Source organism: Zonotrichia albicollis, chromosome 3 (genome assembly GCF_047830755.1).
Source record: "Zonotrichia albicollis isolate bZonAlb1 chromosome 3, bZonAlb1.hap1, whole genome shotgun sequence".
In the NCBI taxonomy this organism is placed as follows: Eukaryota; Metazoa; Chordata; class Aves; order Passeriformes; family Passerellidae; genus Zonotrichia; species Zonotrichia albicollis.
The window spans coordinates 44977467-44994592 of NC_133821.1; the positions used below are offsets into that span (position 1 = coordinate 44977467).

The window sequence follows — 17126 nt, forward strand, 5'->3', positions numbered from 1 at the left end:
GCAGCTGCAGTTTGAATTTCTTGCCTGTCATCCAGATTCTCTAAAGCACAAATCTATTTTCTGCAAATAGTTTCTAAAACTTCTTCCATACACTGGAAAAAAGTTTACTGATTACAGCCAAGGGTTTAGAATGAGGTCTGAGATGTTAAATATATCTTAAGGAGTACAATTACCTGATAAGTCTGATAGTGGTTCTTAATTAATCATACCTCTAAGGACCACATATACTCAAAATCTAGAAAGTAAAAATGATTTTATCTTTTTTTTTCAATAATAAAATCACATATCCTGGAGACAATACACACAATTGTGAAGCACTCCTAACTGTGAAGCAGATTAAAGACTGGCTTGTTCCTGGTTTAATTTGATGTACAGGCCTATCTCTCACCCACAGTCAGGTAAGTATTTTGGTAGGTTTTACAGAACAGGTGAGATGCAAAAAACATTTTAAACTATGGGTTCTGGAGAACTGAATGGACTCTTTGAAAGAACAAAAATTAAGGCAATGTTACAAAAGGTTGTTTCAAGTTTCTTCCTAGGCACAATAATCTGTCTTAATAAAATATCTCACTTCAATTTTTATTCCTCTCTTTCTCACTTACTTTGCAAATAATAATAAATAATAAATAAGCTGTTTTGTGAATAAATCTTTAAGTACGTTCAATCCCATGCAAGTGCTTTGCAACACAATTTTTCCTAAGAGCTATCCGAACTTCCACGATGACTTCTGGATTTCGTTGTACTTCCCGTGCAAAGCGCTCCTGCCGTACGCATTCCTTCTGACAGGAACTTCTGGGCGCAGTGCAGCCATCTGCTGGCCACACAGCCCGGGGGATGGCTGTCCCCTTCTGTCCCGGAGCTCCAGAGCCTCGGCAGCGGTAGTCAGTGGCAGAATCCTCTCTCACAGTCCGCTTTGGATAGCTGCTGGCTCTGGGATGGGCTGGGCTGCGTGCGGATCGCTGCTCTGCGCTGCCCCGCTTCCAATGTTCATCGTATTCAGAGAAACGAGAGCACGTTTAAGGATCTCAGCACACAACGAAGTGACTAAATTTTCAACATAACTCCTGTAGTTTGGAGAGCTGCTGTCCTTTGGGGGTTTTGTTGTGGAAAATAAATGCCTTTTGTAGGCTGTGTCCTGAGGGCCCTTAAGGCCGGGTACCGCGGCTGGCGGTGGGGACGCAAACCCATCCTTGTGGAATTGCTGTCGTGGAGTATCGTGACAGACTATGACAGACCTAGGACTACGACACCCTAAAGCTGTGCCATGGGAGGTTTAGGTTGAATAACTAGGAAGAATTTCTTCACAGAAAGGGTGGTTAGATACTGGAATGGCTGCCCAGGATGTGGTGGAGTCACCATCCCTGGAGGTGTTTAAAAGGAAACACTGGACGTGGCACCCAGTGCTACGGTCTAGTTGACATGGTGGTGTTTGATCACAGGCTGGACTGTGATGATCATAGGTCTGCGATGGCACCACCGTGGGAGCCCTTTTCCTTGGGGTGTCGCAGGTAGCGGGCAGATCAACGGCACCAGCGCGGGGAGGCGGCAGACAAGACCTTCATGTCCCGAGGCGGGCCTCCACCTCAGCACGCCGGGGAGGAGCGAGGGAAGGGCGGCTCGGGCCCCACATCACGCGGGATCGGGATTGCGATCGGGACGGAGCCGCAGCCGGCTCCCGGCGGGCGCCGCTTCCGCCACGTGTCCCGCCGGGCCCGCTGGTTGCCGCGGCGACGGGAACCTCTCCCGCCCCTTCCGGCCTCGCATGGCGCCGTCTCTTCCGCTGCGGGGAGTAATATGGTGAGTGGCCCCTGCTGGGGGCAAGGAGGGAAGGGGAAGCAAAGTCGTGCGTGCAACACGGCGTGCGGAGGCTGCTGGAAGCGCCCGCTCCCTCGTGGGGCGGCGGCGCGGCGGGGCGCCCGGGCAAGCGCGGCCCGGAGCGGGCCCGGGGGCAGCGCGGGTGTCGCTGCCCGTGCGGTGTTTGCTCCCCGGGGCTCTCCGCCCGTCCCTCGGGCGCCGGCACCGCGGGCAGGGCCCGGCCGGGAGCCGGGGCCGTGGGGGCTCCTGTGCCGGAGCTGCCTCTGGAATACCGCGCCGCGCTCCGAGGTGTGAGCCTCGGAGTTCTCCTTCAGGGCACATCGGTCAGGGAACTGGGACTCGCCGCAGGACAAACATGTTATAGTGCGCTTGCTCCAGGTGTCGGGGCTGTCACTCTGTGGCTCTCTTCCCTAAGACGAAAACCCGATCTTTTGGGCACGACCGCCGCGTGTGCGCGTTCATCTGGGTGGCGAAATGTTCCCTTGTCGTGCTGAGCCCCGCTGGAATGACTGGAGTGACATAGATATCCATGACAGGTGCTGTCACCTGTTGGGGCAGACAGCGCCGCTGGCTGCAGGAACACGCCTTGTGGAGCTCTTCTGGCACCTCAGGGGCTGGCTGCGGTCTGGGGCAGAAGCTCTGTGTGTAAGCTCTGGGCAGAGCTGTGGGATCCAGGGATGCCTTCATGCCGAGATACAACACGTGCTGAGCTGGAGCTTGTCCCGGGTGGGCTAGGGCCCGCCTGAGTTTGCGCGGGTCCCCTGAGGCACAGAGTGCACAGCTCTGAGGCACGGCGTCCTTTGTAAACAGGGAGGTGTGGCACCGTGTGGCTGGGCAGCGCACGCAGTGCCAGCAGTGTGGGAAAGCAGTGGGTGTGAAGGTGACAAGGAGGGCTACGGGGATGTGAAGGGTCGGGAGGGGAAGCCGTGTGAGGAGTGGCTGAGGTGACTTGGTCTGTTCGGCCTCAGGAGACTGAGGGAGCCCCCAGTGCAGTTACACCTTCCTCATGGGGGGAACGGGAGGGACAGGCACTGATCTCTGCTCTGTGGTGCCCAGTGACAGGACCTGAGGGAATGGCCTGAAGTTGTTTATGAGGGAGGTTTAGGTTGGGTATCGGGAAAAGGTTCTTCACCCAGAGAGTGGTTGGGCCCTGGAACAGCTCCCCAGGGAAGGGGTCGCAGCACAGCCTGACAGAGCTCAAGAAGTGTTTGAAGAATGCTCTCGGGTGCATGGTGTGACTCTTGGGGTGTCCTGTGCAGGGCCAGGAGCTGGACCTCTGTGATCTTTGTGGGTCCCTTCCAACTCAGGATATTCTGTCATTCTTTGTGATTCTGTAACACAGCAGCTTTCATAAGCAGGCTGTCCACTGCCTGTTAGAAAAGCTTTCTGAGGTGTTCTGGCAACTTGCACGTGTCTATTAAGAATTAAAATTATCATGTAATGATTTGCTAATAAAGAAAAGAGTAAGGGCCCATGTTTTGTCGCAAAGGAGCTAAACTTGGGATACGTAGTAGTGCTTAAAGTTTAATTCATGGCACTCTGGTATTTCTCAGATAATATGAAATGCAGCTGTGTTGACAAAGTCTGAAAGTTAATTGAATTTATTTTGGTGAAGAGCCCATTAGTATGTCCTTTTGCCTTCTGCTGGCAGCTAAGGTGTGATAGCTTAAAATCAAGCCTTATTTAATCTGGCCCCAAATTGGTGCAGTTGACAGAGTATGGTCTGTCATTACAAGTCCACAGATTTCTATTGCAAATCAGATGGGTTTTTCACATGGAAAGCTTACTTTTGTGTGGGCAGAGCAGAGTACAGGACAACCAGAAGCTTGGACCCTCCGAGGAAAGGGAGACAATGCAATGCTGATGAGTTTCTCTGGTGGTCTGCTCCCTGTCCCGCTGGCAGGAGAGCCATGTAGCAGCTCTTTAAGTTAAGTCACAGCCAGGATTGTTGGTATGTTTCATTTTGTTACTGGCTTTGTGTTCACCACATCACCAGCATTGTTTTTACTTCTGTGGTGGGTTCTCCTTTATAGGTCTATAAACAATATTTTTCTGTTTAATAAATCTATTGCCTTTGGTGGGAAGTGTGTTTTGATGAAGAAAAATATTTGTGTTTTAAAACTGTCTTGTAGTAGTTTCATGTAAATAAAAGTTAAAACCCACTCTTTAAGTGATACTTTAGTGTCTCTTCCAGTAAAACTGAGTTCTGGATTATGTCTAAATGAAGCTTGATTCTAAGTAATTTGTCATTTCCTAATATAATAAACCATGTGAAATGGTTACCAAAATATTGAGTTTAAAGTTTGTGATATTTCTGATCAACAAAAAGTTCACCTGAGTCTTTGATACAATTGTGAAAATAGTTCATAAATGAAGATTTCCTTTTTGCTAATTTAAATTATGCTGTAAGTAAAGTTTTTAATTAAACTGTTGGTTTTTTTAAGGGGACAATACACCTGTTCCGCAAATCACAGAGATCATTGGTTGGAAAGTTAACACATGAATTTAGGTTGGTTGCAGCAGACAGAAGGGTAAGTATTGCTTAAAACAATCATAATTATAGTAAAAATACATTAGCTGTAGTAAGTTAAAATACACTATTAAGTATATTATGAAATTTTTTCTTTGAATTTTTCTAGCTGTGCTTAAAAATAATTTTTGAAGTTATATTGCTTCTGTGCATTGTCCCTCTGAGTTTAGTGTTCTCCAGAACTTACATATTTATATCTGATGGGTTCAGTGGAACTGTAAACTGAATGTGTTCAGATGTTTTTGGGACCAAAATTTCAGCACAAATAAAGGAACCCATTAATATAAAGTTGCATGAGTTGATATTCAAAAGTCATTACAGCACACAGATGCTGTGTGCTGTAATGAAATGCAAATATTATAGATGGGTGGGGCTTTTTTAAGACCAAAAAGGTATTTTAAGTATGGTGGCATTCATAAATGAGTTTTAAAATGATCTGTAAAGTTTAAAATAGACGAAGGGCTTGCTGTTCTGAAATAAGTGGTGAATTTTTGGGAGGGAGGAGAAGCCAGTTCTGTTTGCATGACCAAGTACTGCAATATTGTTTTTTAAGACCAGATGGATATATTTCTGTCTTGTAAATTTTGGAAGGTGTAAATACATATTTATTCTCATCAACAGTCCTGGAAGATTTTACTGTTTGGTGCTATAAATTTAATATGTATTGGCTTCCTGCTCATGTGGTGCAGCTCTACAAACAGCATAGGTAGGTGGCTCTCATGTACTGAAACTACAACAAACTGCTTTGTGTTTCTTAGCTTGTGGAGTTCCAGCTGACTGAAAAGCCAAATACAGTACTTAATGGAGTTAGAGGTTTGCACAGCCAGGTTCTGAAAGTGCTTCCTTTTGATTTGCCACAGTCAGCTTAGAAAATCAGCAATTTTCACAGACACGTTTGGATGGGTGGAAGTCCTTCAAAGTTTGCAGTTTTTCAGTCCTGCTGGTCATTTGCTTCCTGCAGTAGCTTCGTCATCTTTAAGACTGAAAACAAGTAGGCTTTTGAGTGACTAGTCCTCAAACCTGTTCTGTGTATCAGTAGCACCAGTGACATGCAGAGTCCCTTGCTTGCAGTTGAATGAGGATGTTTGTAGCGTGGAAAAGGCTTAAGACTTATTTGCTTCCAAGGAATGCTCAGCAGTAGCCAAAACACTGGAGTGGTTCCAGCACCTCTGTAGCTGCTGCTGCAAAGCACAGCACTGTGAGGGCTGCTGGGGAAATGAGCTCCAGATCAGCCAGACCCAGTGCAGTTCTGGGTGCCTTCTGCTTTTGGATGGGGGCTTCAATGTGCTTCCCATCCCCTGCACTGGGAATAGAGTGCTGGTTTCGTTTTTAATTTTTGGTGCGGGTTTTCTTGCAGTTTCAAGATAGGTTAGAGATGCAAAACAAGTAAAATATTCAGTTCAACCTACTTTTCACTGCAATAACACACATAAGAGATCTCTTACTTTGGTAAGTAATGTGTTTCTGGAAGATCTCATCACTTTTCAGTACCTAAATTCCTTGTCACAACTTAGTCACAAATGTGATAACTGTCGTGTCTGGGTGCGGTAGTTGAATTAGGATTGCCATAATGAGCCTGCTTATGATATTTAATATATTGGTGTCTTTAGAATAACAGTATATATATATAAATATATATATATATATATAATTTAGAATAACGGTATATATATATAACTTTAGAATTACAGTATCTAAATACTGCTCTGTCAGTAGGGACAGTTTATGTAGGTAGAAGACTGGAAAGAGCTGCACAAAAGGGACTTGGAATATAAGTGGTTTTTGCATTGAAAAATCAAGTATTAAATTTTAATATTTACTTTTCTTTACAGCTTTAACTGCTTACACATATTTGACAATCTTTGACCTTTTCAGGTGAGTTTTTTCCCATTTTGTCATACTGTTAATTTTGTCTGTATATTTCTATACATTTAAAATTTACTTACAGATTCAAAGACATGTAACTTTTTCATCAGTATAGAAACAGTCATTGGTTTAAATATAGCTTAAATGAGTATAAAATTGCACACATATACAATAAATATATTGTATTTGTCTGTTTATTAGATGTATTGAGAATGACCATAGCTATATTGAGAATGACTAGTAACTGATCAGTTCCGTCATGGATTTCTCTGTGCAGATGTGTGACAACACAATATGGTACAAAACTGTTGTCCAGTTGTTCTCTCAGAACATTTTCCTAATGCCATGGTCACTGATTGTGAAGCAACCCTCAGTTTTAACATCAGGAAACAAGAGGCATGTCATTCTATTTCAAAAATGTTTCGCAAGCTAGATACCAAGTATTCTGCGCATAAGGTCATTAGATATTTACAGTATTTTTCTTGTATTCTAAGAAAATTATATTAAAACAACTTTTAGTATGACAGTTCTGAACACTTGCTAATATTGATAATACAGACATGAAATATATTCAGTTCTAAGATACAGAATGGTAGTGGTGGTTGGGAAATAAAATGTAGATATTTAAAAAATATTAGCCTACATTACCTTCCTTGCTATCTCACTATCTTATAAAAGAGTCATACATATATCCATTTCTGAGTCATACATATATCCATTACCTACTATAACTTATCTGACTTCCAGTAAAACATTCGTAAATTACATCAGCAAACATGCAGAAACAAAAATGACTTGCTGGGGTAGGCACAAAAAAAAATTATCTGTGACTGCATTAGCATTAGGATTTAACTCTAATGAATCTTGCCTTTCTCTGAGAATTTTGTATCTACTGAATTTTTGTCGTCTTGCTCAAAATACCTTTCTCACATTGGGGAAATTGGGGAAAGTGTTGATATTGTACTTCCCATTTGTGTGGAATTCTTTTTTCTTTTAATTTTAGAAGAAGGTGGAACAACCCCAGGCACTCCTGTCTTTGGTTAATTAGGGGTTGGACTAGAAAATTATTTTAACTCACAGCAATCTCTTTCAAGAATTTTGATTTGCTGTAAGGGAGAACAATGCTCAGTAATTCTGCTGCAAAAATAATTTTCTGCTTCTTTTCTTTCTGTCATTGCCTGGTTGCATATAATCGTCTCACTGAGAATATGAGTTTTGTATAAAATCAAGTTGTGAGGATGTGATTGTTCATCAGTTATAGGGATGCATTCTTGATCCAGTCTGATTTAACATTTTTATTAATTACAAAAGGACTGCATGAAAGCACAGATGGCACTGAATCTATGTGGATTCCAGTTGAAAAAAATTATCCTGTAGAGAAAAAATTGTTCAATAGAGGAAAAATAGGCAGAGGAAACAGTACTCATCCTTGAAACATTCTGACTACTACCATGGAGATTCCAAAGTAATTGGAATTCTAGATGTTCAGTATGAGAGAAAAATTTGGACAGAAGATATCAAGAGAGACCTGTGGCTGTCAGTGAATGGGCAGCTAGATTAGAACTCGTGTAGGTGAATGCAGCCAAAGAAAGTTCATCTGTTTTGGCTGTGGACAAATTACATAGAGAAATTACACTGTGGAAAAGAAAGGCAATATTTGGTGTGGCCTCAGACTTTAGAGTATCAAATCTAATTCATGGTATAGCTCTAAAAGAAGACTTTAATGGAGATATTTCTTGGCTTTTTCATTCACTCTTCTGTCTTGCTTATCAGCTTCTTCTCATGTAAGCAGCATTTCTCAGGTTACAGCATTTCTAGGCAAGTTCAGAAAGCACATGAGGAGCATTTAGAACATCACTGGGACAGAGATGGAGGTTGAGTTCATGACAAGATGTGGCTGTGTTTGTATGTTGTGTTCTGGTGGCTCAAGTATGTATTTGTAGATTTTGCAGTTTGTAAAGGCTGCTGTTGTTTATCACAGTCTAATTTCCCCCTTTTTTTCAGTTTGATAACATGTCTAATAAGCTACTGGGTAATGATGAAGAAACCCAGCCCAATCTATTCATTTGGGTAAGTACTAATAACAAGATATAGTGTTTGATAATACAGCATTTTGTACATTGCTCACTGTCATTGCCTGGATCCCTGAACAGCCATCAGTAATACTCTGTGTGTGAAAGAGCCTAAAAGTGAAGGCCAAGGCTTACTGTAAAGAACAATTACAGAGTAGGAGATGGACAGGAAGAAGAATTAAGAAATGCTGAATTTTAAGTGTCTCTGATGAGTGGAGTGTTAAAAGAAACTGAAAATTATGACTATTCCATAAGACTTTCAGTTTCTTCCCATCTGTCTGCTGTTGAATGAATTGGAAAAAGTAGGTATATCCTGCTGGTTCTTGCACAGAAAAGATTCTATTGGATGCATTGTTCAATGTTCAGTGTTTCTAAACTTAATTCTCAAATTTCAGGTTTGAAAGGTTTGAAGTTCTAGCTGTATTTGCGTCTACCGTTCTGGCACAGCTTGGTGCTCTTTTTATACTGAAAGAAAGGTAGGGTTATGTATGTTTTCTTTCATTTTATAACATAGGAAGATATAGTCCAGATCAACTAAAAGCACCTGTATTCTATGAGTGCTGTATTTAAAGAGATACTTTAGAAAAAACTTAAAAGATATTAAAAAAATATTGCTAAAACTTACTGCTTGCTTTACATTTACTACACTACATGTAGGCTTTAGATGTAAAGATGGGAATTGATAAATGTTTTTAAAAAACTTTTCTAGGGAAAGATTTAATGGTTTTAAGAATACTTTTTCCAAAGGTTGTGTCATTAATTTAATGCATTTCCTTATGCATCTTGACTTTCATAAGCTCATGAACAAATAGGATTTTTTGGTTTTACTTCTGTTGCTTTTTGAAGTCAAAGCAGCTTCATAATATATCAAGGAGCTGAATGTTTGTAGCATCAACTTCTTCACTCCCTCAAAGCTTGCTCAAGTATTAATTTGCCATACCATGTATGCTTGGGAGCATTTCTATTTCAGGAGGTTAGCCTAAAACATTATTCTTGTTTTTAAAGATGAAGAGGCTTTTGGAATTTAAAACTGCAACAATATACCTTCCCTTATTTTATTCAAGTGCTCTATTTTCTGTGTAAAGGGCTCTATTAACAACATAGCAACTTTATACTATAAGGTCAATGTATTGAAGTGGCAGTCCACTGGAATGAATCGCCCTTTGTCAAAACTTCCAAGTTTTCCAACATCAATTTTAGGAAATTCCGCAAACTTACCAAGTTTATCATATAGGCAGCATTCATGGTAGCTGGCACAGTTTGGAAATATTTGGAAAGTCTAAATCACATCTGCTTTGATTCAGTGTTAAATGCTTTCTTTGCTTATAAGAGTTGCTGTGTTTATTTAAGCAATCCAATTTTTTGCAGTACTTATCTATCAGTTTTTGTTTATGAATGGCAGCTAATGCTAAGGAACTGTAAAAACATGCTTCAGGTGTCAAGGCTTTACTGTGTGAGTATAACTCAGATTTTCAATTATTCTTGTAGTGCGGAGCGGTTTCTGGAGCAGCCTGAGATACACACGTAAGAAATTATTTTGGCATGTAACATGTGTTGTTGTCCTTCTATGTTTCTAATTCATATCTAGCATATATTGTTTATGCAAGTACTTTCAGTACCAAATTGCTTTTGGTGCCTTGGCATTTGTTTCAAACCATGTGCAGGCTATACTGCAAACAGTTCTTTTCAGGTACAATTGAAATTTAATGCTCATGTTATATCAAATAGTGATCTAACTACACATTGCTGCTTTTCATAGTTCAGTTCCTTTTTTTTCTTGTGGCCTCTTGGAAGGCCTGGTATGTGGGGGGAAGGATGCTGTGGTCACCAGGGAACTGAAGGATTTGCAAAGAGGGTTCAGACTATGAAGACCACAGGGAGAGGAAAAGAAAGTGTCATGGGGCAAAGGAAGGGGATGTGGGATGTATGATGAAGTAGTTCTAGAAGGCTGGGGGTATATGGCATAATTCCATAGAAAGCTAAGTTTCTTAGCTGTGCTGCTGAGGGAACAATGTGTTTGTATCTTCAGAGGGCAAATGTATATATATATGTGTGTGTGTATGTGCAAATATGCAATTGGTTAAGAGCTGTTACTCAACATTATGAGCACTGTGTGATAACAATACAGTATGAAGTTCAGTGATCTGGTATAACCCTTACAATGATTATACACTGCTGGTTATTAAGTGTTACACCAGTTTATCCTGCTGGTTTTCAGCCTCAGTGAACACCAAACAAAATATTTTGATAGTGTTATTGGTAGTTACAGCTTGATGATGTTCTGTGATGATGAGAAATTAAGACACCTTTTTTCCCCTCCCTAGGGGACGACTGCTGGTTGGTACTTTCGTGGCTCTCTTTTTCAACTTATTTACAATGCTTTCCATTAAGAATAAGCCTTTTGCTTATGTCTCTGAAGGTATGTGATAAATTAGACTGTAACAAGAATTGAGAAAAAAAATGTTAATGTTCCTATTTTTATCAAGGTATAATTTGTCTGGTAACCTCCTTAACTAGTGGTTGTATATTACTGTTACCTCTGTTAATGTAACTTTGTGCAGTAGAATTGCCATCTGATTTTCAACTCCACTTTGCTTATAAGGCTCTGAATAGTCTGAGGTAATTAATATGATATTATTTTAATGCTGCAGTATCCTTTATTTTTGATTTTTTGAATGCAACCAGTGAAGGTCATGTGACAGATACCAGAACTTTCAACACATTTTATTGATGTATTAATGGATTAAAATATAAGTTAATGCAGTAGTTCTTTTTTCCTTTTCATTGGTAAATGAATAGCTCTTTTACCTTTTTCATTGTGAAATAGGTTTGCACTCATTCCTGCAACTGCAAATTGTTCTGTTGCAATTGTCCTGTAAATTGTCCATAGTTAGAAATATCTATTATTACACTAAATTATAATAAAAGCTAATGGTTATAGCCTGCAATTATATTTGTATTTAATCAGTTCAGATTATTATGAGAGATGGATTTTGTACTTGCTGCCTGGAAAAGACAGATTTGGGTCTTTTTTCAAGTGCCAGGGTATCTGTGGAGATATATTTACTCATTCACACTGTATTTATTGAATTCTTCCCTTAAAATAAAACATGTGTGTACTTTAAAATGTAATAACTTTAAAGTGGTACTTAAAATTGTGGTAACTTCATTACCTTCTTTCTTTTGCAGCTGCCAGCACAAGTTGGCTTCAGGAACATGTTGCAGATCTTAGTAGAAGGTGAAGCTTTATATTGTTTTCAAAATCATTAGCTTCTGGAAGGCAGTGTTGGTTTTGTTTGTATAATAACGTTTTGGAGAGATATTGAGGCATAAACTTGTATTAGAGCTTTTGAAATAGCTTTACCTACTGCAGGTCTCATGCATGAACTCTGGAGCAAACATTGTCTCCCATATATCCCAGATATATCAATCTAACAGAAATACATATGTCTGGGTATCTTTTCTTTTGAATATGTATGTTCAGTACATTGCATGTGATTCTCTTTGGGTGAGAATAGGAAAACTAGCATTGTCCTGTACATACTCAAACTGCATTTCACAACATGCATTACCAAGTGATATATTTTGTAATAATTTATGTTTATTTACTTTGTGGGCTGAACAAATGTTTCAGATGGTTGAGTTTAAATGTGATATATGAAACAGGTTACTCACTGAACCATAGCTATGGAAACTCCTCACCTGTCCAACAGGAATCTGGAAAGTCTATGTCTTTCAGGGATATAAGCAGTGTTGTTCATTCATCTTGTCTGTTAACTGTCGTGTTTGTATTGGATATCTGAATGCAAGATAACATTGTTTGCAAATAGTTTTGTCAGATGTCAGGGAAGTTTATTTTAATCCATACATGTTTTTTCCAACTATCTGTCAGTATCAAAAGAAAAATGTTAAACCAAGTCGTGAAACATGTGAAGTATGCTTCAAAACCCATCTGTTTCTGCATCTCGTGATCTTTTTCACAGTTAAGGAGAGCAGAGAATGCTGACTTGGTAACAGAAGACTTGATTTTATATGGGTGTAAGATGTTACATCATCAGAACCAAAATCTGTGAAATAGTTTTGGAAGACTAATAATTAGGTTTCCAAGTTTAAAAAAAAAAAAAAAAGATAAAAGTTGGATACCAGTCACAGATAGTTCCACAACTTCCCTTTTATCAGTGTAGAAACACAGTTTTAAGGGGAGGGATGCTGATGGATAACTTGGAGTCCCAGATCAAGAGTAGTATTATTTCTACTGGGTTTTGAGATAACCTGTATAGAGTTAAGCCAATATGAGTGAAACCCCATTGAATTAGTATGTATACAGCTATTTTAGATGTGCTATGTGAAGCAGTGCTGATTTAAAAATATCTGCACCTGTATATAATTATGTTAATTAAAATTCTTAGAGAAGCAGGCCAGCACATGATGTCTAAACATAAGTTGGCTTTAACCATAGCAACAAAATATTTCATGTTGTCTTTGCCTTGAAATTTTCCAGGACGTGACATGCACTAACATTCACTGGAAAGTACAGAAACTCATTTCTCTCTTCATACTCCTGTTGACAGGAAATAGCTATAAATATGTAATTTTCCCAGCATTCCCTCATGCATTTTTTTGGTCTCCTCTTATTCAACTAGCTGGTCTTCTTCCTCTTTTGAGACTCCATGAATTAGTTAGCTTTGACTTTAGGACACTTTGGCACACCAAGGTGGCACATGGATTGAAGACAGGTGATACTCAAATCTCTCACTGTGTACATCTCTGTAATACCAGTATTGAAGCCATGAAGCACTTGTGTTGCAGACAGCTGATACAGCTATATCACAGAGTTGTGTTCCCAGAAAAAAACACTTAATTAATTTCTGCTGACAGCAGCTGATTTAGTGGGGCCTTTACAGTGCTCGTCATGTGCTATAACAGCAAGGTGTGTTAGAAGTTAAATACTAAATGATGGGTGTACTTTTGGAATTTCAAAGAAGTGATGAAGAGCTGGCTGACAGCTGCTTTTTCTGTTTTGTTGCAGTATTTGTGGAATCATCCCAGGATTGAGTAGCATCTTTCTGCCACGGATGAACCCTTTTGTCTTGATTGATATTGCTGGAGCTCTGGCTCTTTGCGTTACATACATGCTCATTGAAATCAAGTATGTGCAGTTGGTGTTTTAAAACAGTAGCTCTTTTTGTATCCAGTCTGTGGGAAAATACATTTTTTTGCATGAGAGGAATGATCTGATGTAGAGCTGCATTTTGTATGAATGGCATTGCAACTCTGTGAATGCATCTGTCTGCTATCCAAGATGAATGAGAGTTGAAATGAGATTAGCATATGTAAAATTTTGTAAGTGTATATAATTTAAAAGAATGAAAAACTAATCATAAGTAAGTTGTTCTGCCTCTCAAAAACATAAATACCAGCATTTTTTTAAAATTGCTCTTTCTCCCTAGCAATTATTTTGCTGTGGACACAGCCTCTGCTATAGCAATTGCTTTGATGACATTTGGTACCATGTATCCCATGAGTGTCTACAGTGGGAAAGTTCTACTCCAGGTAAGGCAGCCTCACAAATCAACAGATTTTCTGGTTTTGGTTTGGTTAAATGGCCTCATTAAAAAAATAAATAAATAAAACCCTTGAAATCTGTTTTAAGCTTGTTGATAGGAAGTGTTCCCATGGGAATTTGTGATGTGCTGCAGGAATATTAAAGGTTGTGCAAATATGCATCACAGAGTCATAAGAATTTGATGAAAATGCCATTGTGTGGGTAGACCAGACTTAAAGGCTCTCTTACTTGAACAGGGCCAGTTAATCTTTATTTAACTTGTATTTTCTTTTCTTCTTCTTTTTGGAGACAACCCCACCTCATGTGATTGGCCAGTTAGATAAACTTCTTAGAGAGGTAAGTCAGTATAATACACAGCACAGTGTGTACAGCTAATGAGCATTCAGGAATGTGAAGAATTCTTCTGACTAGTCCAAGAAGTTTGCTAAAAATATTTTTTAATATTTTTTTAGCTGCATGTAGAAAATAGGAATCTTGTTTTCCAAGATGAATAGTGTCTTTTAGGTATCTGGAACAAATCTGTCTAAGTTAGTGCAGGCTGTTTTTATTTAAATTTTAGCTACTATTTGAAGTGGTTTACAAATGTGAGTTGAAGGAGGAAAAGGAGTACAGGCAGCTGTTGAATTACAGCATATCAAGTTGAAAACATACTTCAGTTTGGCAGCAAGAATTACTTGAAATAGGTTCCTTAAAACTTTTTTGATGGATTTGGATGTTTAAGGGTAGCAAAAGTGCGATAGATAAGCATTGGTGACATTGACAGACATCATTGTTCTCCGTATGGAACTTTTATTTCACTACTGAAAATTATTTGTTATTTAGTTATGTATAAAAATACATTTCTAAAGGGATTTGAAGCTTCCAATTTATTTTCATATTTATGGATGTTTGTGTAAAATTAGGTTTCAACTTTGGATGGTGTGTTGGAAGTTCGAAATGAGCACTTCTGGACGTTAGGTTTTGGCACTTTGGTAAGTTATGCCTTTATTATCTTCCTAGCCTTTGTTTTCAGATACTACTTGAATTTTTTAATTTACATAAAGATATTTCTTCTGAAATACTAACTGTAAAAAAATTTGATGGAGTCAATACTCAGTCCATGTGCTTTATTGCAAAACTTCTCTTCCTCTGTCATTTTTTAAAGCTTTGTTGTTGGTTAATGTTATTAATGTATACTGCAGTTCTGGCTTAATGCATACATTTTTGCAACTGTAGAATTTCTTTCATATTTTGGAGTGAAGAAAATGACAAACAATGGAAAAAACATTTTTTTAAACAGTGTAAATTGTCTCGGAAGAGAGAAAGAACTGTTACCCTTCAAGCACCAAAGCTCTACAATAGACAGTAGAATCATATGTTTTCAACATTTCTAGGGGAGAAGGTAGAGCAAAATAATTACAGTTGTGTACCAATAATTCTGTAAGCTTAAAGAAATGAATGGGTGTTTTTTATGATACAGAATGATCACTCAGAACTTGATTATTCCTAAACTGATGCAGGTATTTTGTGACAGCTGAAAAATTAAGACTCTTAGAATATTTCTTCACTGGTTTCTTCCAGTATGCTGCCCTTCTTAAAACAACAAAAAAGGCATCTGTTCTCTATGTCTGATGTAAAAACAGCTTTCAGTTTACTGTTCTGCCACTTACATTTGCATTTTGTTCTTTTGAGCCATTTTTCTCCCCCAGTTGTTGCCTTTCCTGCCAACACATGTTGTAGTGTGTAGGTTGGTTCTAAGACTCGCTTTTCCTGAGTGATGATCTTGCTGTGTTCATAAGAGAGCAGCACTTTAGGAAAGATCAGAATGTATCCTGTAATAAGTTCCTTAATTTAGTCAGTAGTTTCCACTGCAAAAGGTCTTTGTGTAGTTCTCTGCAGGATGATTTGCCTTTTCTTGAGTGCATGTGGGGAATCTTTATTGGAGTCATAATTAACAGCCAACTTGTTTTTATCACTTTCTAGGCTGGATCGGTCCATGTCCGAATTCGGAGGGATGCAAATGAGCAAATGGTCCTTGCCCATGTCACTAACAGATTATACACATTGGTCTCTACCTTGACTGTTCAGATTTTCAAAGATGACTGGATCAGACCTACCTTATCATCTGTGCCTATTGCAAACAACATTCTGAACCTTTCGGATCATCACGTTATTCCAATGCCGTCTTTGAAAGCTGCTGACAATTTGAGCCCTGTTACCTCCACTCCAGCTAAGCCCAGCATTCCACCACCAGAATTTTCTTTTAACACACCAGGCAAAAATGTGAGTCCAGTCATCCTTCTAAACACTCAGACAAAGCCCTATGGATTGGGCTTTAATCATGGATCTGCACCCTACAGCAGTGTACTCAGTCAAGGACTTGGAATACCAGGAATTGGAGCAGCTCAAGGATTCAGAACTGGTTTTGCAAATGTGCCAGGCAGATATGGAACAAACGCTCGTGGTCAGCCCCGACCATAATAAACACCATTATTTATTATACTTAAGGGTATTGATTAATTCTTTTATTACCCAATTTTTATGAACATTTGGAATGTCACATCATTCTGAATGTCTGGGAACAAGTGCATTGTTCATATTCATGAAGTGGTTTAAAAGCAGTTTTTTCCTTCGCATCAGCAGTAGCCTGTGTAATGCCACAGATATTTTGCAGATTTACAGTACTTTACAAGTAGTTTTTATAGGGTGTCTATTTCTATTCATCTTTTTTATCCACTTTTCTTCATTTATCCAAGAATGTATTGAGATGCAGCACAACTCCATAAGAGAATGAAATTGTGACCAGGTAGCATTTTTTTTCCTGATGAAAATTACTGAATGCTGAATAGCAGAGTGTAGGAAATGGCAGAAACACAAGTCCCAATTTTCAGACATGTTTGATTGCTGTATTAAGCCATGTTTGGGCCAAATCACAATTAGGTTTTGGTTGCAAAAATCCATCAATATTCATGTTGTGGCCATTGGGAAAGCAATCTGGCAGTTCAGGTTGTAATTGATTTTGTGATACCGTGTTTTTACATTTTTATTGATGCTTTTATAGAAATTCAGATGGTTAGCAACCATTTTCTAGTTGTAAGTATTCCATACTCATCTCTGATATTTCTTACTTTTTGGTTTAACTGCAAAATTATTTAGCAATATACTGGGAAATAAAATACTTAAAACTTAAGATTTTACAAGCACCTCTTTTTTACCCTATTAAGGATGCAGAACAGATGACTGTTGTTTCTGAAACCAGTATTTCATTTTTGACTATGGGGAGTATTCTATGATTTGA

The 17126-nt window shown here is 39.1% G+C and overlaps 1 protein-coding gene across 2 annotated transcripts; it reads left to right on the plus strand.

The window, feature by feature from the left end:
- The first annotated feature begins 1640 nt into the window (after positions 1–1640).
- SLC30A6 (solute carrier family 30 member 6) lies at positions 1641–16330 on the plus strand. 2 transcript variants are annotated; one of them, XM_005492665.3, is made up of 14 exons: positions 1641–1797; positions 4260–4346; positions 4967–5051; positions 6178–6220; positions 8216–8281; positions 8679–8759; positions 9772–9807; positions 10608–10702; positions 11473–11521; positions 13313–13432; positions 13734–13836; positions 14138–14185; positions 14752–14820; positions 15812–16330. In XM_005492665.3, the coding sequence occupies exons 1-14, from the start codon at positions 1795–1797 to the stop codon at positions 16307–16309; spliced, it is 1383 nt and encodes a 460-aa protein (XP_005492722.1). In that variant the 5' UTR covers positions 1641–1794; the 3' UTR covers positions 16310–16330. The 2 variants fall into 2 exon arrangements, with proteins under 2 accessions (XP_005492722.1, XP_074393389.1); XM_074537288.1 differs by lacking the exons at positions 1641–1797; positions 4260–4346; positions 4967–5051; ... (1 more) ...; positions 8216–8281; positions 8679–8759 and having other exon boundaries at positions 9779–9807; positions 10608–10620.
- Positions 16331–17126: the final 796 nt, after the last annotated feature.

Coding starts and splice junctions, on each gene's coding strand:
- SLC30A6 (XM_005492665.3), top strand. Junction 6,221..8,215: donor ACAATCTTTGACCTTTTCAG/GTGAGTTTTTTC, acceptor CCTTTTTTTCAG/TTTGATAACATGTCTAATAA. Junction 10,703..11,472: donor TTTTGCTTATGTCTCTGAAG/GTATGTGATAAA, acceptor TTTCTTTTGCAG/CTGCCAGCACAAGTTGGCTT.